The sequence below is a fragment of the Vombatus ursinus genome, unplaced genomic scaffold, assembly GCF_900497805.2.
Source record: "Vombatus ursinus unplaced genomic scaffold, bare-nosed wombat genome assembly UNPS02014784.1, whole genome shotgun sequence".
Taxonomy (NCBI): Eukaryota; Metazoa; Chordata; class Mammalia; order Diprotodontia; family Vombatidae; genus Vombatus; species Vombatus ursinus.
Window position 1 is genome coordinate 1521096 of NW_020954562.1, and position 21984 is coordinate 1543079.

At 40.9% G+C, this 21984-nt stretch overlaps 1 protein-coding gene across 2 annotated transcripts in view; it reads right to left on the minus strand.

The window, feature by feature from the left end:
* Window positions 1–21984, minus strand: part of RNF150 (ring finger protein 150) — a 337900-nt gene that overhangs the window by 80367 nt on the left and 235549 nt on the right. For both annotated transcript variants that reach the window (XM_027866842.1, XM_027866841.1), the window contains 2 exons: window positions 18242–18313; window positions 17742–17824 (listed from right to left, as the gene is read on the minus strand). In XM_027866842.1, the coding sequence (XP_027722643.1) occupies window positions 17742–17824; window positions 18242–18313 (155 nt within the window). The remainder of the gene's footprint in view (window positions 1–17741; window positions 17825–18241; window positions 18314–21984) is intronic.

A 21984-nucleotide genomic window follows, 5' to 3' on the forward strand; every position in this document is an offset into this window, starting at 1 on the left:
AATTTAGAATCCATGATGAAAAGACTAGAGAGTGAGTAAGTTAGGATACTTACCTGGGACAGACAGTACAGAGGAAGAGCGTTAGGTCCAGAATTAAACAGGTTCATAGGATCATATTGCTAAAGCTGGAAGGAATGTTAGAGTATCTAGGGAAGGAAAGCTGTCTGTATTGGACTGAAAAACTCCTCTAATGACCCCCAACTTCCCATAGGAACAAAAGCACTTCTCAATGCCAATATTCTACCAGAGTTGCTGTCTGTCAGTGAGACATAGAACACAACAATTGTTCAAGAATTAAAAAAAAGAACATTTCCCAGAGGGCAAAGAGAGTCAAATGGTAGAAGGGAACAAGCTGTAGAAAATGGGGAACACTGGCAAAAGATGTCATCAAAAATGTATGCTAGTGATCGCACATATGTAAACTATGTCAAATTGCTCACTGTTTTAGGAAAGGGGGGACGGGAGTGATGGAGGCAGAAAATTTGGAACTCAAAATTTTTAAAAAATGAATGTTAAAAATTGTCTTTATGTGTAACTGGAAAAAATAAAATACTATTTAAAAAAACCGTATGTTAGGAATAAAAGATAAGTTGGTCATACAGTGAGGTTGAGAGATGAGAAGTGGATATCCTGCATGCTCCACTCAGGGTGTCAGGAGAGATGGAGGAAGGAAGGCTGGTAGCACACTGGGAATAAGCCTGGTAGCAAACTTATGGGAAGGCATGGATAGGAACTGACCAGGATGAGCAGGGAGAGGTGGATGGTGACCTGCATTGCTGAAGAGCCTAGGCACTCAGGAACTCTCAAATCCATTGAAATTATTAAGAATAAGACAAGACTTGGAAGGGAATTCAGAGACCATTTAGCCTAAGAATTCTTGTTGTTTTTTTTTTTTAGGCAGTTGGGGTTAATTGACTTGCCCAGAGTCACACAGCTAGTAAGTGTCAAGTGTTTGGTCTGAGGCCAGATTGGAACTCAGGTCCTCCTGACTTCAGGGCCGGTGCTCTATCCTAGACCAAGAATTCTTAACACAGGTCCATGGACAAATTTCAGGGGATTTATGAGCTTTATGGGGGAAAAATTTCATCTTTGTTTTCACTAGCCTCTAACTAGAACTTAGCATTTCCTTCAATTGTGAATGAAAAAAAAATGAGAAACATTTGTTTGAGAAGGGGCCCATAGGCTTAACCAGACTCCCAAAGGGGGTCTGTGACACAAGGCTATCCCTTTATTTAGTCCTCATTTTACAAAGGAGACTCCATGAGATTAAGAGACTTGTCCAAGGTCCGTCTTAGATTTACCATTAATGAAACAATTGTCTTTTTTTTTTTAGTTAGCATTGAATGAAGTAAATCAGGCTTAGTCCCATTCCTTTTGAACCCTGCTAAACTCTGCTTGAGCATGCTCTCTCTATGGTCGTATTGAATGGGTTGTTCCTCACATGTAATATTTCATCTCCTGCCCCCAGAATTTGCACAGACTGTGATCCTCATGCTTGCAAAGCACTCCTTCACCTCTGCCTCTTAGAAGACCTAGGCTCTTTCAAAGTTCAGTTTATATACTACCTTTTATGGAAGGCTTTTCTACTTCCACCCTGAACAATGATTCCTGACTTCCTCTCCACCTCACCCCTGGGAAATTACTTGAGTATAGGTAAATATAATAATAATAAATGATAATATAAATAGAACTATTATATGTAGTAATAAATATATAATATAATAATATAAATATAAATAAATAAAAGTAAAATGTGTACATTTTATAAGAGAATAAGTTTCTGGAAAGCAAGGACTGTGTATTTTTGTCTTTGCATTCCTACCACCTGACGCGCTTTTTCAAATTTGTTGACTTATTGATAATAGGGACCTTTGTGCTAATGGAATCTGTAAGAACTGCTTTGGCCTCCGTGTTGCCCAGTTCCATCTATTTAAGTTATGTAAACATGAAGTAAAAAAGCTGCAGACTCAGTGACAGCATACTAGACATTAATTATCATATAAATACTTAATTTGTTCAGGTAATTCGGCTTCCAAGATGGTGGCTATAGAGACTGTGCCTGAATATTGCCCTAATAAGTAAGACAATGCAATGCTGGGCTTGCTTGCTCACCTTGCCCCCACTGGCCCTCACCCTGGACATATTGGGCTCTCAGTTTTTTAGGAAGAACTGGAATTTATCTATCTGTTCCTTGAACTGGACACTGCCCTTCTGCCACCTCCGCATTTGCACAAACTATTCTTCATGCCTAGAATGCATTCCCTTCTCATCTCAGAATTCTCTCTCTCCAAGTTTTTGCTCAAGTGGCATCTTCTCTGTGAAGCCATCTGTAATCTCCCCATCTCCTCTTTCTTTCCCTCTCAATTTTCTAGGTATCATATTCATTTGTATAGGTTTCCACAGAAGAATTCAAGCTCCTTAAATGACAGAAACTGTTTTATTTGGCAGCTAGATGGCCCAGTGGACAGAGCAGTGGCCCTGGAGTCAGGAGGACCTGAGTTCAAATTTGTCCTGACACTTACTAGCTATGTGATCCTGGTTAACCTTGTTTGCCTCAGTTTCCTCATCTGTAAAATGGGGATAATAATAGCACCTGACTCTCAGGGTTGTTGTGAGGATCAAACAAGGTAATACCCGTGAAAAGCTTAGCCTGGCATACTATAAATGTTAGCTGCTATTATTATTATTGGTTGCTACTATATTATATTTGTCATTGAATCCAAAGTGCCTTGTATAAAAATGCACTTAGTAAATTTTTGTTCAATGTATTGAATTTTGGATACAATCAGCAGGGCTATACTTTTTAGATCCATCCTGTACCAAACCATTAAAACTTAGCTGGTTCAAAATTACTCTCTTGGGTTTGGAATAGGGATGGGGATGAGGATGAGGAATATTGAATTAGACTCAGTATAATTATCTTTGCTCAACTCTTAGGATCTAGAGTTGGAAGAGCCCTGGGAGCCATCATTTTATAGATGGAGAAACTGAGATTTAGGTTAAAACAACTTTGCCCAGGGTCACACATGCAGGAAATATCAGAGCCAGTATTTGAAACCAGATCATCAGATCACACATGAATTGTTTTTTCCACCAAACCACGATGCCTCCCTGGACTTCAGGTATAGCTGTAAAGAAAGCCTAAAAGCTAAAAAAATGGGGAGATTTCATCAGCTGACATTAAGATCAATTCATTCTTCTTCTATTCTAGAGTAAATGAATGAAGGAATGAATAAAAAGGCATTCACTCTATGATCCAGCCCTTACATAGAGCACTCCATCTCCCAACTCTGCCTGAAATGTTCTCCCTCTTCAACTCTTCCTCGGTACTTCTCTGGCTTCCTTTAAGGCTCAGCTCAAATGTCACCTTTGGCAAAGACAGGAGGCCTTTCCTGGTGTCCCCCCGACTCCATGACTTTCCATTTGAACTGCATGTATGTATATGTTTTGCATGTAGATAGTAATTTGCACGTCTCCATTGGAGCTTGCTGGGAGCAGGGACAAAGGTTTTGCCTTTCTTTGTATCTTCAGTACTTGGGATAGCACCTGATGCACTTTGTTGTTTAGTTGTTTTTCAGTCGTATCCAACTCTTTGTGACCCCCTTCGGAATTTTCTTGGCAAAAATACTGCAGTGGTTTGCCATTTCCTTCTCCAGCTCATTTTACAGATGAGAAAATTGAAGCAAACAGAATTAAATGACTTGCCCAGTGTTGCACAGCTAGTAAATGTCTGAGGCCGGATCTGAACTCATACTTTCTTGACTTCCAAGCCCAGCATTCTAACCCACAAGCCACCGAGCTGCTCATTCAATACATAGTAATCACTCAATAAATACCTGTTGAGTGACTGGCATTTACTAAGCACATACTGTGTGTTAGACTCTGTGCTAAACTGGGCATCAATATATACAAGAGAAGCCAGTTCCTGCCCACAAGGAACATATACTTTAATAGGAGAAGACAACACACACAGGGAGTGGTGGTAGTCAGAGAGGGGTATTTGGGTTTGGAGCACTGAAGGTGTGGCAAGTCCTGAGACAAGGAAGTAGATGGACACATCCTTTGTCTAAGAACAAGGAGAGAGCTGATTTGATTAAAGCTCCAGAATGGGAGAGGGGAAGGCTTGAGGCAGAGTAGGGCATAGTGGTTGGTAAGAGGATGACTTGGAGTGAAATGAAAACCACAATTTTTTGGGATAAAAGTTCCAAGGGAAAAAAGGCTGTTACTTCCTTCTCTCTATTTTGCCTAACTTCTTCAGACTCAAGTAGAGGGAGATTATGTCCTTAGAATCCAACACTGGTTTAATTATATCATTTGGCTTGGACACCAACAGTGGTTGGCATTCAACTGATATGTCAAGATGATTAATGCAAATGAAGGATCTTGATACTCCAGTGCAATCTTTAAAGAGGTTACTACAGTTCAAACCTCCAATCACAAGGCAAGGTTCGCCTTGAGGAAGAAAGCAAACCACAGCACCAAATCAAAGACCATTTATCCCCATAACCAGCTCCTCTTCCTCCTCATTTCCACATGATCTGGCCTTGTGCCAGTCAGTTCCATAACCTGTTCTCAGAATCCAATGATGTAATGAGAAAGACACAGAGTTTGGAACCAAAGGGCCTGGGTTTAAATCCCAGGCCTGCAATTTACTAGATGCAGAACCTTCTGCAAGTCTCATCATACAATTATAGAATTTCAAAGTCCAACTTGCCTAGTCCAACTTGCACCTGAAAAAGAATTCCCTCTACTGTGTAGCAGACAAATGGTTCTCTAGCCTTTGCCTGGAGATGTCTAGGGGGGAGAGATATCTCAGGTTTCTCATCTGTAAAATGTGGTTGGACATTGTTGGTTGAAAGTGGTCAGACTAGATTGGAGATTCTCTACCTGGGGAACAGGAACAGGTAAGGGATCCATGAATAGATTTCAGGGGGTTCTTGAATATGGGGAAGAAAGGGTGACACCTTTATTTTCAACAAAATCCAAATGAAACTTAGTATTTCCTTCAATTATAAATGTGGACAACAAATATTATTCTGAGAAGGGGTCCATGGGCTTCACTAGATTGCCAAAGGGGTCCAAGACACAAAAATAGTTTAAGAACCCCTGGAAAAGAATGTCTAGGGTCCCTTCCAGCAGTTTCACATCTTATGAAAATTAGTCAAAAGTCATAGGATCATAGGCTTAAAGTACTACCTAACCCTTGAGAGGCAGTGTGGTAGGGTGGGTAGAGAACTAGCCTCAAAACCTGGAAAGTATGAGTTTAAGTCTTGCCTCTGACATATACTATTTGTGTGACCCTGGGTAAATCACTTCATCTCTAGGCAACTCTTAAAGATTACAGATTATTTTGTCAGTGCTGATTTGCATTGGTTCTATCCACAGGTCTAGTCCTTATCCCTATGCCAACATTCACAAAGAATCAAATCAGACTGTGCTATTCTTACAAGGCCCAGACGTGAGCCAATCACTGTTTCAAAGTCCAAGCATGACAAGGATCTGAACTAGGGGCCAGATCCATTTACAATGTTCCATGATGTTGGTGAGTCCCAAGAAGCATAGAAATTCCAGGCTTGCCAGCTCTCCAGTGTGCATGGGACTCCTCTAAAGGGAGGATGGTTTCTGGGGGAGAGCCACTCAGGAACAGCTAGTGTCTATTTTCAGCGATTCAAATGGCCTTGATTAGAATTCCTTGAGTTTTCAAATATTAAAATGTGATTCATGGTTTGAGTCATTTTAGAATCAGATGATAGCAGGCAGGAAAAGTAAATGAACGATTGTGCCCAGGAAAAAGGAGCTGTAGGAATGAATCTCAGAGCCAGATAAGGGTGTGGCCTTAGGCTGCCACATAAAGACTCTGGGAAACTTTGGCTGAAACTTCAAGTCAGCTTTTTGAGAGGGATAAGTATGCTGCCGACTGGTCAGTACTAAGAATTAATTGGGGACCATTTGGGGGTAGACAAGGATTAGCAAAAACTTAAAATTAGGGAAAAATTAGGGAAGCTTCAGGGGGAAGAGGGGACACAGAAATGTCATGTTAGCTGTAATTTACATAGGCAGAGAGTCTGGATCTGTGATTTCATTGGTTATATGTGTGTGTGTGTGTGTGTGTGTGTGTGTGTAAATCTCCACTCTACCAATACAGGTTTGCACCCTCTGTGTAACTCAGAACCTCAAAGCGCTGAGGGGTTATGTGATACACCAGGGGTCACTGAACCAATATGTGTCAGGGGCGGTATGTGTCACTGAGATCACATCACCCAGGTTTTGAGGCCAGTCTGCTCTAAGCATGCTTTGTTACCTCTTGTACTTTGCATATACTTTGCATGTACTTAACTGTGTATACAGCTAGGACTCCATTAGTGGGAATAATGAATCCCCTGAGGTGGTTGTCTGTATTCAAATTTATACTCTTGGAAGTTATAATTATGTTAAATATGGTAATTGGTTCTAGCCCAATGGAAAAATATGGTGTGAATTTGAATAATGCAACCACAATATTCACAATTATCAGGGATCTGGCTGTGTATTGTAGCCTGGCTGAAGAATGTAATTTCCTTGTGGACAGGGACCCTGTATCTCCAGTGACTAGGATAACATCTGATACACAGGTGGATACAGTGGGAGAAAGGGCAGGGAATGAGCATTTTTATCATACCTACTATGTGCCAGGCATTGTGCTAAGCACTTTACAACTGTTATCTAATCTAATCACTAATAAGGATCTGTTATTTCTTCAGCATGGGAAACTATGTGTAGCAACTCCCATCACCAAGGCAGACTAGCACATGTCTATCAGTCAACCAACAAATTCAGTAGGTACTACGTACCAGGCAGTGTTCTAGGTGCTGGGGGTGTGACAGCAATAATGAAAGAGGCCTTTGCATTCTATAGGGAAGACAATAGGTATAGATATAAGTATGTTCAAAATAAATAAATATATACAGCACACATAGATGATAAATACAAGGCACTACCAGCTACAGAGATCAGGAAAGAACTCATGTGAAAAGTGGCATCTGAGGGGGCAGCTAGGTGGCACAGTGGATAGAGCACTGGCCCTGAAGTCAGGAGGACCTGAGTTCAAATCCAGCCTCAGACCAACCACTTGAGTCTTACTAGCTGTGTCACCCTAGGCAAGTCACTTAACACCAATTGCCTAAAAAAAAAAAGTGGCATCTGAGCTTAGACTCAAAAGGAAGATAGGAATTCTAAGAGGGAATGGTAAGGAAGGAATTCATTCTAGGTTTGGGGGACCGCTTGTTCATTGGCATGGAGATGGGAGATGGAATTGTTTATGTCAGAAACAGCAAGAAGGCCAGTTTGGCTAGCCAAAGAGTGTAGGACTTAGTAGATCAGTCCTAGATTGTTGCTCGAGAGTCAAAAAAGAGACTTGCACAGGATCACCTGGTTTGTAAATGTCAGAGGTGGGATTTGAACCCAGGTTTTTCTTTTTCTTTTTCTTGTTGGAGGCAATTGGGGCTAAGTGACTTGCCCAGGGTTACAAAGCTAATAGGTGCCTGAGGCCAGATTTGAACTCAGGTTTTCCTGACTCCAGGCCCAGTGCTCTATCTACTGTATCACCTAGTTGCTCCAAACTCAAGTTTTTCTGACTCTGAGCCCAGTCTTATAGTAGGCTGCCTAAGGGGTAGGGAACCTGTAGCCTCAAGGCCACATGTGGCCCTCTAGGTCCTCAAGTGCAGTCCTTTGACTGACTCCAAACTTCACAGAACAAATCCCCTTAATAAAAGGATTTATTCTATAAAACTTGGACTCAGTCAAAAGGCCCCACTCCAGGACCTAGAAGGCCACACGTGCCCTTGAGGCTGCAGGTTCCCTACCTTTGGAAGCACTTTTTGAATTGCTGAATGTTTGCTGAATTGACCTTGGAAACCATACAGCCCAATTTTTTTTGAGCCATGAAAATACTTGGCTTAAGGGTCAGTTGACTTGGAGTAATTGACTTGGAGTTAGGAGAAACCTGGGTTCAAATCCTGCCTCTGACACTTAGAGACAATGTGACAATATGGCAAGTCACTTACCCTCTCTGAGCTCTAAATCCTTCCCCTTTAATATGAAGATAACAACAGTAGCTACCTCATAGGGTTATTGGGAGAATGAAATGAGATATGTAGAAGAAAAGGATTTTGTAAACCTTAATGTGCTATATAAATGTTAGCTATTCTTAGCTATTCCTGGGAAGAAATAGCTACCTGGCCTTAGGCAAGAGTATAGTTGTCATAATCAGGTCCATGACTTTTTATTTTTTGGCTAAAAGTTTCATCTGCTGTGAAAGGAGGACAGCTGGAAGGAGATGCTTCCTAAATAGATTCCTCATTGGTTTTCAGTGCCCGTGCTGTTCTGATACCAAAGAGCTTGCCATCTCTCCTTCCACTTTGGGGAACCCACCCCAAAGCATTATCTATGGTTCTACCTCTAGCTAAAAGACCATGAGAAATCCCAGTGCAAATCAGAATGCTAGCTTATCTCCATTTGCATCCTAAGTGACTTTCTGTTAATGTCGCAGGTAGCATTGATGCTCTAACCATTCATGTGACTTCCAATTTTCATTTGCTACAGAAAGCTGCTTGTTGGGGTGAAAAAAAAACAGGTGGCATTTTTTTTTCAGTCTCCCACTTAATTGTTTTTCAATTCTTGCTTTGCATTTTTCAGCACTAATGAGGTTAGTTATGCCTTGGAGACTATAGCCCTGTTTCAGAAAGAATATGATCCATTCCCACTGTCCAAGAACACAGTGAATCTTTGGAATGGTTCAAGTGAAATTTTGTGATGATCTTAACGGAGAAAGGAGAGGGGAGAATGGACAGCACATTGGACGAAGGGCAAGATATCCCTATAAAGAGACAGGCTGCCACCAAACAAAGCAGAGTGTTCAATGAGCCTAAGAATTGTTTCATGGGCTCTCTGAGCTAGCCAAGGGCTCTGAGTTCTTATACTTCAGTTGTTGCTTGATGGTGAAATCCTTCAACATTAAACATCATGACCGGTTATTGGGCTTTTGACTGATGATTTCCCAAAAGGGGAATCCTACTCTTACCCAAGGGAGGATGCACTGGAACCAATGCAAGGTGTTGAAGAAGACTTTAATATCTCTTTTTTTTACAGCTATCTTTTGTTTTTACATCCCCTTTATTTCTAAATATCTCTTATCTCCTTCCCTTATGCAGTAAACCATGTAAGAATGAAAAAGAAAGAAAAAAAAGCAGAGAAATACATGTGCATATACATACATATATATACACACACACATATGTATATTTCAGTGTTAGACAATGAATCAGACAGGATATGCCATGTTCCATGGCCATCGTTGCCCACCATTAGAAATAAAGGAGAGGGAGGACATTTTCTCATCTGTGAATTCATTTTTGAGTGACTCCATACATCTGGGTCAGGACTAATCTGTTTGTTCTGAAGCTCTATTTGCTAGATTTTTTAAAAAAGTTGTAGATTAGAATAATAGTCTCAGAAATATGGGATTTAGCATTGGAAGGGTCATTAGCAACTATCTAGAAAAATAGAGTGAGTTGCCTCTGTACACAATGGCCTCCAACCACTGGAAGTTTTCAAATGAAGATTGGACCACCATTTAGGGTTTAGACTGGTGGAGACCTCAGAAGACATTGAGTTGAAATACCTTCTTGATTTTGCAAATGAGGAAAGTGAGCCAGGAACTATCTTTCTTCATGCTTGTACTTCTATCCCCATTGCTTAGCATAGTGCCTGGCACATTGTAGGTGCTTAAAAATGTTTATTGACTTGACTTGATTTTGAACTTTTCTGATCCGTTAACAGATGAAGACTCTAATGCCCAGGGAGGGGATGGGGAGAGAGAATGCCCAAGGTCAAATAGACAGTAAATACTCAAAGATATGAACAATGCTTAAATTCAAACAAGAAAAAAGTGACAGAGAATTGATTTTCTGGTGCTGGCCCTCTTGTAGCTGTATTGATGATGAGTATTAGCCAAGTTAATGGGAAAAGAAACTTCTATGACCACTGATATTCTCCTGAAATCAAAGATTGGCACATGTTGCTGCAGGAATCTTTAATGGGGGAGAATGCTGGAGATAAGAAAGACTGAGTTATGTCCACAGGAAAGGGCACTTATCCACCGTTGTTTAACAAAAAAGCAAAATAATTCTTTCTTGGCCAGAGGTGTTGCAACTTTCCTTAGGGGAGAGAACAGGCATTTATAGAGAGCTTACTATGTGCCAAGCACCATGCTAAGCACTTCACATCATTTGATCCAAAAGACTTTGAAAAACATAATAGTGTTTTTTTCAACATTAGGACCCAAACCACAAATAACAGGCCTGTCTCCTTCTATGACACTGTCTGTGCTGCTACATTCCTGGTACAGAAAGTTCATTAATTCCCTCCATACTCAGCTTTTCAGGAAGCATCATTTCAATGAGTTCAAGGATAATAGAATTGGGCAACAGGGACTTGAGGAAGAAGGGTTAAGCAAGAAAAAAAAGAAGGTGGAAGGGCAAAATGGAGCAGTCAGACATAATTCCAGTCATTATTCAAGAGAATAAAGAATGGGAGAAACATTATTAAATTTTGATCAAAGGAGAGTGAGATGAGGAGAAAGAAAGAATGCGAGAGGAATGTCATTCCTCCCTGCACTTTTTTTTTTCCTACTGGCCAAATATCCTCAGTTAGTTCTACCAATTCCCTATATAGTAAGGCTCTCTGTAAGACTGAACCAGAAAGCTGGCAAAAAGTAGGGAGATACATGAGAATGTGGCAAAAAGTACAGAGCAGAGGTTATTCACTTTTTCTTTGTCATGGACACCTTTTGGCAGTCTGGTAAAGCATGTAGACCCATTCTTGGGATGATGTTTTTAAAAGCATAACATAAAATACACAGAATTTCAAATTACAATTACACTGAAATATAGTTAAAATATTTAAAAGTTAAAAATATTAAGCTAAAAATATAAAATTAAAAATATTAAAATATTTTTAAAAAAATTTAATGGACTCCTTGAAATCTATCCACACATATGTCTGGGCTCCATGTTGGGAACACTTAATATAGAGGGCTGGATGGCTTTGGAGAATTTTGGAAATCATTCTACATCATAGGAGATATGAAGAATTGCATGGGTAATTTAGCCTGGCAAACAACTGGAAAGTGAGAATATTGAAATTCATGGGCACATGGGTTCCCTAATGCTCCAGAGGAAATGATCCAACCAAGAGGAATTGGTACATTGATTTGAGAGCATCCATTAGTGAAACCTGTCTGGCAGAAACAAGCAGCGGACATGAAATGATCTTGCTTTTTAAAAATCTGCACAGAGAACGAGACAGATCCAAGGAATGGATATTATGCACTGACAGTTTGAGATCAGCAGATGCTTGCAAACAACAGGTGCAGGGTGATTGTCAATGAGTTGTGGCATTTAACAGCAGACCTGGGACAGTAGGGAGACATTCACAGCAGGAATCAAGGACTAGGATGGGAACATGCGTGATTATGTAACAAAGGAATAACGGAGAAGCCATAGGCCTGGGGTGGGACAATGGAGAAGGAAAATGAGATCTGTGAGCTCTGAATGATTCTCCTCCCTCTGTTTCTAGCTTCAGATTTCCTTGGGGCCTATTCGATTGTTTGCTATTGGCTAGTCTTTCCAAGAAGTTTAAATTGTAAAGAGGGGATTGAATAATTCATTAAGAAAAGCTAAATAGTGTATGGAAGACCTCTGTAAAAGAGTCAGCTGTTTTGAACTTTATATTATGCAGGATTTAAAAGGCAAACAAATAGTAGGGGTGTCACAATAAAACAGTGCCTGATCATATTCCTCTCAGGTTTTCCTCGAAGTTGCTCTTCAGCTGCGCGGTGCTTTGGTGATCATCACTGACTTTTTTCATTAATGCCCTTTCACTGTACTCTGCTCATTGCTTTGGGCGTGTGTCACATCCATATACTTGTGTATATATGTATATGTGTGTGTTTGTGTACACGCATGTATTTACATATCTGTGTCCATGTTGTTTCCCCCCAGTAGAATGGAAGCTCCTTAAGAGTAAAGACTTCTTGTTTTGCATGACTACACATGTATAACCTGTAGCGAATTGCTTGCTTTCTCAATGGGGTGAGGTGGGGGAGGGAGGAAGGGAGAGAATTTGGAACTCAAAGTTTTAAAAAGAAATGTTAAAAATTGTTTTTCACATGTAACTGGGGAAAAAATAAAATACCAAAAAAACAAACAAACCCAAAGGATAAAAGAAAAGAGTAAAGACTTCTATCTTTGTCTTCACATCCCTAGCAATGGGCACTATGTGTGGCACAGAGTAGGTGATTAATAAATGCCTGTTGGATGAATGAATATATCTTTAAAGCTTCCATGCATGGTTAAGTAGGACAGGGAAAGAGGCCAGTTTACTTTCTCCTAGCTAGGAAGCTTGTCCAAACTTTCACAAAATCTCTCAGAGAGGTACCCTGTAATTCACACACCTGTCATGGAAGGCAGTGAGTACCCATGTTGCAGCTGATTTGTTTCAGTTGTGTCCAACTCTTCATGTCCCCATCTGGGGTTTTCTTGGCAAAGACACTGGAGTGGTTTGCCATTTCCATGAGGAAACTGAGGCAAACAGGGTTAAGTGACTTGTTCAGGGTCACACAGCTAGGAAGTGTCTGAGACCAGATTTGAATACAGATCTTCCTGACCCCAGGTGGAGTACTCTATCTACTCCACCTAGCTATCCCTACATCCTCATGCAAGTTGTATACCTTTAACCTAATAAGGGAGGCTAGTAAGCTTTCCATGGAAGAGTGAGGAAAAGCAGTTACATACAGTAGCTGTACTAGAGGCAGTTGCTGGGTCTCTATGTGCCTCACTGCAAAAAACAGTCCTGCATAAAATCTGGCAGCCCCAAAATTAGGGCAGGTGATTTGTTCTGAGCCACTGGATTTTAGGATTTAGAGCTTTGAGACCTTAGAGATCAGCTAGTCTCATTCCCTTATCTTACAGAAATGGAAAGTGAGGCCCAGAGAAGGGAAGAGACCTGTCCAGGGTGACCTAGATTATTACCTGCATGATAACAGAGTTTAGATTCAACTCTGTCTTTTTACCATATTGGGAAAAAGATGCCTTGATCATCAGAGACACTCAACAAATACCCAAATTGTATCAAAGTGTTATTTATTGCCGACACAATTCACTAATAATAATAACTGACACTTATATCATGTTTTAATGCTTATTAAGCACTTTGTTCCAACAGTTCTGTGAGGCAGGAAGTGTAAACTTTATTATACCTATTTTACAGATGATGAACAGGTTCAGAGATATTATGTCATAAGCCTACAGAATCATAGATTTAGAGCTGGAGGGAACTGTAATGGGCGTTTAGCCTTTGGACCGTAAATGGACGTTAGAGGCCATCTAATTCAATCCCTCCATTTGACAGATGAGAAAACGGAGGTCCAGAGAGTTTAAATGACTTTTAAGATCACACAGGTAGTAAACAAAAGATGCAGGATGTCAATCTAGGTCCCCTGATCCCAGAGACAAACACACTTCTGCTGTATCCTATTTTCTTGCCATTCATTTCATAGTGGAGCAAACTGATGTCAAGAGAGCAAGACAGACAAGCAGTAAGTGGCAGTAATCTAGGTGTGTTGAGTCCATATCCAAAGTACAGCAAGTGCCAGAACAAGGACTTGAACCTAGGTCTTCTGATTCAATGTACTGTCTTCCATCCCACTAGACCGGGGAGGGGAACCTGCGGCCTTGAGGCCATGTGGGACTTCAGTCAAAGGGCTGCACTTGAGGACCCAGAGTGCCACATATGGCCTTGAGGCTGCAGGTTCCTCACCCCCTGCACTAGATTATCACACTATCACACTGCTGCTGTATGTTATAGTTGGAGAAGAATTTCTAAAGCTTCTACTTCTTTTTTTTATTAATTTATTTTGAATTATCAACAATCACTTCCATAAGCTTTTGAGTTTTAAATTTTTCTCCCCCACCTTCCCCACCTCCCTACCTAAGATGGCATGCAATCTGACATAGGCTATACATATACATTCCTATTAAACATATTGTCACATTAGTGATGTGGTAAGGAAGGATTAGAACTAATAGCAGGACCCACCAGAAAGAGGAAACAAAACACAACAGAAGAAAAAAACAGAAAATAGTATGCTTTGATTCGCATTCAAACTCCATAGTTCTTTCTTTGGATGTGGATAGCATTTTCCATCATGAGGCCTTTGGAGATGTCTTAGATCTTTGTATTGCTGACAAGAGTTAAGTCTATCAATATTAGTCATTGCAAAATGTGGCTGTTATTGTGTACAATGTTCTCTTGGTTCTGCTCACTTCACTCAGCATCAGACCATACGAGTCTTTCCGGATTTTCCTGAAGTCATAAAGCTTCTACTTCTTAATCTTAGTGGATCCCCTTTACCTCTTATATATTCCACCTCCTCTTTTCCCTTTCTTCTCCCAATCCAAATATTGTAAAGGATGGCTTCTTTTTATATACATATCCTGTATATTTCTTTCTTTTAAGGCTTATTTTTATTCTGAACTATGCAAACACTAACTAAAATGAGCATTTCCATTTATGTAGCAGAATTTAAAAAGGAGGAAAATGAAAGACATGGAACTGTGAATCTCTATCTTCTTTCCCTCACTTCTTTTCTTCCTGTCCCCACCTTAGCCATAACCTCACTACTTTTGCCATTCATCTCTAACTGAAAAACAACAATAAAAAAATCTTTGTAAAATACATATGTATATGTGTGTGTATGTGTGTGTATGTGTGTGTATGAACACATACACACATAGTTAAGCAGGATAAATTCCCACATTGGTCATATCTTAAAATGTTCCCACATGCCTTTTAATGGGGGGATGTGCTACTATCACAGAACAGAGGAAGAGGAAATACCATCAGCTTTGTAAATACTCTTGGCCTCCTTCTGGCCTTTTAGTCATTCTTTTCTTACAAAATTATTAATGTTTTTATTATTTTGGCTACAAAAGAGATTACCAAAGATAGGCTCTGATTTTGAACACCATGATTTTGGAGTTAGAGAAAACCAAAGTCTTTAGCTATATCTGTCACCAGGTACTGAGGCAGTGGTGTCTCTCTCTCTCTCTCTCTCTCTGTTTGACAATGGCTGGCTAATCATACAACTGCAGGAGCTTGAAATGTCAGTGTTGGAAGAAAATTTAGAGGTCAACTAAGTCAACTCATTGCCAAATGCATGAAATTCTTGTGAGATCCTTGACCAGTGGTGAATGGCACAGTAAAAAGCAGCATTATCTCTGTCTGGAGTCAGGGGAACTGGGTTCAAATACAGCCCCTGTTACTTCCTGTGTCACCCTGAGAAAAACACTTAAGCTTCTTGGACCTCAGCTTTATCAGCTGTAAAAGGAAGAGGCTGTTCTATCTTTCTTTTTCTTCTCTTTCTTTCTTTTTTTTTTTTTTTTTTTGTTGAGGCAGTCCGAGTTAAGTGACTTACCCAGGGGCACATAGCTAGTAAGTATCTAAGGTTGAGATTTGAACTCAGATCCTCCCAACTCCAGGGCTAGTGCTGTATCCAGTGCACCACTTAGCTTCCCTAAAAAAAGCTGGTCTAGAATGACTTTAGCTCTAGTCTATGATCCTATGCTTGCCCATGACTTGAATATTCCTAGTGTTTGAGAACCTGCCATCTTAAATTTCATTTTCAGGCATCCCTAGTCACTGGGAAGTTTCTTCCTTCTATTGAAGCAAATCTGCCTTCCTCTAACTTTCACAATTAGGATATAAATCTTAATTCTGCCCTTTGGACCTAACGAGACTATCTAATTTCTCTTTTCCATGATAGCCTTGTAAATATTTAAAAGCAGTAATTAACATCTCTCTGTGTCTTCTATTATTCCAGCTACATATCACCAGTTCCTTCAGCTAATTTTCACAGTATATTTTCATGGCCACTTATCATTCTAGCCATCCTGCTCTGGACACCTTCCAGATTTGCAAATATAGCAGCTTGAAGTGGACACAACATGTCCAATGTGTGATCTGATCAATACGGAGAGTACAGCCTCATGACCATCCCCGCCTTATTCTGGACTCTGAACCTACTGAAAACACGAATCACAGTAATATTCTTATGGGGAGTGGTATGTTCCTCTCCCAAGATCATAGAAAAAGAGAGTGGTATTAAAAAGAATGCGGCACAGTTTAAACATGTACAAAAACTATATAATGGACTGAGAATGCAGGATTGGGCTGGACAGACCTGAGACAATGGGATTTTCTTTTCTCTGCTCTAGTCTTGTGATTTCATGGTGTGTGAGGGAATGCTTGACAAGGATGGGGAACCTGTGGCCTCGAGGCTACGTGTGGCCCCTTAGGTCCTCAAGTGCGGCCCTTTGACTGAATCCAAACTTCACAGGACAAATCCTTAAGGGAGCCACAGGTTCCCCACCCCTGGTAGAAGCTCTCTCCATTGATGCCTTTCTTGTAACTTTTAGTATTAGGGACCAACATGGCTTCTAAGAGATGATGTAACTTGTTCATGATCACAGAGCACTTAGTACATGTCAGAAATAGAGCTTGACCCCAGGTCTTCCTGACTCCACGGGCAGCCTTCTCACCACTCTGCCAATGTGATAGCCAATTGTAATTCAACTCAATGAATACTTATTAAGACTCTAGGCTCCTTTTCCCCTGGCTGGAAGACTGGATCCCACACAATGCCTGGAGTCACAGTGAAGGATGCCAACTAGTAGGAGTTTTCTGGCCCCTGGCTGCCTTTCTCAAAAAGTCAGGAAATGGGGTTAGCTAGATGGTACAGTGGGTAGAGCACTGGCCCTGGAATCAGAAGTATTTGAGTTCAAATCTGGCCTCAAATACTTACTAGCTGTGTGACCTTAGGCAAGTCACTTACCGGCGAATGCCTCAAAAAAAAAAATCAGGGAAGCTGAAAATCTCCTAACGAGTAGACATAGTCAAATTGGTTAAACACAAGGGGTTGGTGACCTATGATAAGAACTGGTTGTACATATGGGCTTCCTCCATGGCCTGTTACCTGTACCTCCGAGGAGGTGCAGGTTTGAGATTCACGGCCAAGATATACAGTGGACACCAGTAAAATGGGGTCATGCCCAGTCACTTCAGCAGAGGCTCCAAGAGTATGACCCAAATGGTCCTATAAGCCCTGGAAGGCCTCAAGATGATGGAGAAAGACCAGGATGGGGACCAGAAGCTGATACCTCAGAGACACAGAGAGACCATTACCAGCCAGGTGGCAGCTGCCAGCAAGAAATATTAGGACAAACCACATTGGATTCATTAATAAATTGCCCTGTTGGTTAAAAAAAAAAATAGGCTCTGCACCTTAGCACTGTGCTAGGCTCTGGAGGAAGTTTGAAGTTCAGATAAGATCCAGTCCCTGCCATCATTGAGCTTATAACTGTAGGGTCATAGGATCATTGATTTTGAGCTGGAAGGGGCCTGAGAAGCCATTTGGACTCCCCCCCCTCCCATTTTACAGATGAGGAAATTGAGACTCAGAAAGAATAAGCAATTTGACAATGGATATGCAGTTAGTAAGCAAAAAAACCAGGATTTGAATTTAAGTCTTCCTGTCTCCAAGTCCATTTATATCATCCATTATGTGTGTCATGGCATACCTAAGGCCTATATCTGAGCACCAAGCAGGAAAACACAGCTACCTCTATCAGGGAACCTGGTTGACTTACCGGCATGGCAAGATTCGCACAACGTCATTCGGTTTGTAGCCTTCGATACAAACTGCACAGTTATCAAAGTCAGGCTCAGTTTCCTACAACAAAGAGAGAACAGATCAACCTGTTTCCTTTGCTTAGTTAATCTTCTTTTGTAGATACCTGAATTATATATTAAGCCAAGTTATTGTGGGCCATTGACTCCATTCTACAATGGATCTTCAAAAGGAGGGGCAAACCTCTCAGGGGGGCCTGGGCTGGTTTTCTGAATTGGCAATTTATCATATATGTGCTTCTTCCATCCTTCAACATTTACCCCCAGAGCCCTTAAGTTCTACTCATTGCCAGTGTTTTTATAATGAAACCACTGTGCCTACTATAAATCAACTTTGTTATATGCTGGTCTTGTGGATGCTTGCATGGCTATTCATTTTCCCTATGCTCTTCTTGGGCAGAGCCAGGAAGTGACCACTTTAGCACAGGTTTACCCTGAAAATGACAGCGGAGGAACTTACCTTGTCACCCTTCTTGATGGTCCTGACCTGGAGCTTGCTGATGGCTTTCTTTGCAGCATCTCCCAGACGACGCTGAAAAAGGTAAAAGCTGCTTATTAGTCATTAAGATACAGACCCGTAGGCTGGTTATTCACAATGTTCTTAAATAAACTGGGGCCAGCTGCCATGAAATCACAAAGAGAATGAAAAAGGCAAAATGCAGGGAGAGGGGAGGAAATAGTTCCTATGAAGAATGGCCGCATTGAGGGAAAGACTAAAGGTAGCATCTAATAAACACTCTACAGAGATTTGAGTCCTGTTAGGTTATGTGCACTAGAACGGAATATGAGACAGGAAGGTGCTGGCCCTCAGTGATTCCAAATCCAGTGGACACCCACACAAGCAAAATCAAGTGGGAAGATGAGCAGTTACTGGGCTAATCTGGGCTGTGAGGTGAGCTAATTGGGATAACAAGGCCATCCCAACCACTTTTCTTTAATAGCAGGGGTTTTTGCTTGATTGTCCACATAGTCGTCTGAACTCTTCATTTTAATTGTCTTAGGTAGATACAGTCTTGGAGTGAATCCAGTGTCTACTGTCCCACTTCCTGGGTATTCCAATTTGTTTTCCATTTTATTTTAGATCGGGAAAGTGTTCATCATAGAGCCACAGGACATCAGAGCTGGAAGAGACCTTAACACTTTTCTAGGAAAACTCTCGATTTTAAAGATGGAGAATGAGATTCAGGTTGAGTAAGTTATTCAGGGCCAAACATTGCCAGGGCAATGACCTAGTATCCAGGCCCTGGAACCTCACTAGTCCAGTGACTGCTCTCATAAGCAACAAAGTGTGTTGACTGGGCCTTTCTTGACACCAGTCCTGGGTGACTTTCACGTCATTGCCTCATTCTTGTTCTTCTCCTACTACTCTGGCCAATCCTTCTTTGCCTCCATCTCCTGCACCATCTCTTTATTCTCATCCTATTCTCCATACTCCATGAAGGAATTGCTCAAGCGTTTCAGACTTTGCTTTGATCTCTCTCTACCATCTCTTCTCCAAGAGTCCTTATTCACTTCAACTCTCTACAAATGACTTCTATTTGTTAGTTCTGACTTCCCTATTGAACTCTTGTACTGTATTTCCAACTGTGGAATGGTAGAGAGAGTACTAGACTTGGAGTCAGGAAGACCTAGTCTGAATCTCATCTCTGTTGCTTCGTATACATGCTTTGTTACCATGGGCAAGAGACAAACTCTGAGCCCAGATTTTCTCATCTCTAACATGAGAATATATCATAACAGTTACAACACCTACCTAAAAGGATTGTCGTTGGACTCGTAAAATAACGTAATACTTTGTAAATTTTCAAGGTCCATTATCGATGTCAGTTATTATTATTATTTTATCTCCATAAACATAAATGAAAAATTAGTCATTGTCAAGAGGACTATCCCTGCCACCACCAATCCTAACTGCTAACCAACAGCCACTAACAGGGAGCTAAGCCCGAGAGACCTGGGAATAGCAGAACTCTCTAGACCATAGGCCTGTAGTCATCTTCTGGGGGAGCAACCCCTCTAGGATAGGGGCCTGCCACCAACCCTGACCCCACCAATACCAACTTCTACAAGCCATTCTAGATGAAGAATCAAATTACCTTGAGGTGGAATCAGGGGTGGCATTGCCAGACAGGCCAAATCATTACTACCATCTTAACCACCAACTCCCCTCACACCTCAGTGGCAACAGCCTAAGACTTTTCAACTGATCAATCAACACATATTCATTAAGCAACTGCTATCTGCTATGTACCATGTAGGCACTGGGGATATAAATACAAAGAATAAAACAATCCCTCATTGCAAGGAGTTTATATTCTTATGGGGAAGAAAATGGATATACATAAAAATATATACAACATAAATAACAAACTAATAAATACTAATATATACAAAGTAATTAAAACAAGGCTTTTTGGGATGGAGGGCACTAGGGATTAGGAGAGTTGGGCAAGGCTACATCTTAAAAGAAGAGAGGGATTCTATGACAGAGGTAAGGAAAAAATGCCTTACATGAATGGGAGATAGCAACAGTCCTGGAAATGACCGTGGCACCCTCTTCTCTCCACCTTACTACTCCACTGCCACCCAGACCATTAGCCCTATTTTCAACTCAGCCTCCACAGTCAATATCCATGGAAGCAAGACACTGCCTCCTGGCAACTGCCCCAATTACTGAAGACCCGGAAAAGAAACTGATCACCATCAAAATCCTTGTTACTGTCAAATAGCTAAACATTGCAAACAGATGTGGCAATAACACTAAAGAAGATACATTGCCATCTGCCTTGCTGCTCTACCCTAGGGACCATTGGATGCTTCTACCCAACTTGTTGTTGAAACCTTCTATATGTGTTCTCTCCCCCTATTACAATGTTCGATCTTTGAGAGTAGGGATTGTCATTCTTTTTCTATTCTTCGTGCTTAGCACATTGCTAAGTGCATTTTTAAAAGTCATCATTATTATTACTATCTTTACCCAAATGTAAGAATGTTCTGTGGTTTTCTGGGAAAAAATATATGTAGGAAACATTTTTCACTTTACTCTGCATTATTAAGTTTTACTCCGTCATGCTCTTAAGTCTACACAACCAATGAAACAATAAATCAAGCCCTGATGTATAGTGTTTACTGATTTCCAAAGTGTAAATGATTTCACCAAAAATTTAACAATAGGCCCTTGTCTAGATGTAATGCTGGACCTGCAAACTCAGCATGCTCCAAACTTACACTTACATCATTTCCAACCCTTCTCCCCCCTAACTCGTAATCAGCCCTTACTCTTGGCTTCATTATTTCCGTTAAAGAGGCCACCATTCTCCAAGTCATCCATGCTCAAGATTTGGAGGCCATCCTTGGTTTGTTATTCTCTCTTGTCCTTGGCTTCCAAACTGTAGCCAAATCCTCCTGATTCTACCTCTGCAATGTCTCACATTCACCTTTATCTTTCTGTTTCCATTGCCCCTACTATAACTCAGGCCCCTATTATCTTTTTTGTTCTTTTTTTCTTTTTTGGTGAGGCAGTTGGGGTTAAGTGACTTGCCCAGGGTCATACAGCTAGTAAGTGTCAAGCAGCTGAGACTGGATTTGAACTCAGGTCCTCCTGACTTCAAGATCAGAGCTCTATCTACTGCACCACCTAGCTGCAACCCCATTACCTTTTACTTGGATTGGCCTATCCAGTCTTCCTACCTCTAATCTCTTTTCTCTTTCAATCCATCAAGAATAGTCATGGAAGATTCATTGGATCATGTAATTTCCCTGCTAAAACAAGCAAACAAAAAACAACCCTTCAATGGATCCATGTTTCCTATAAGAATAAAGTTCCCACTTCTCAGCCTATCATTCAAGTACTCTACAATATGAACTCAACTCGTCTGTTTGGCTTTATCTCTCAATGATCCCCTGGATATATTCTGTACTTTATTCAACATGAACTACTTGCTGTTCTGTGAAAAAGCCCTTCATTTCTCTGCCTCTGTGACTATGTGTCTGGAATGGCAATTCTGGGCATCACCGATAGTTGAAACTCTTCCCATATTTCAAAGAGCAGCTCAACTCTTCCCCTAAGAAGTCAGACATGGATTCTGCCACTTGGATGTGATCTCTCCCACCTCTGACTTACTTAATCCTCTGTTGATACCGTTAGTATTTTTATGATTTGTGCTTATTCTAGTGAGAGGCATATGGCATGGTAGATAAAGG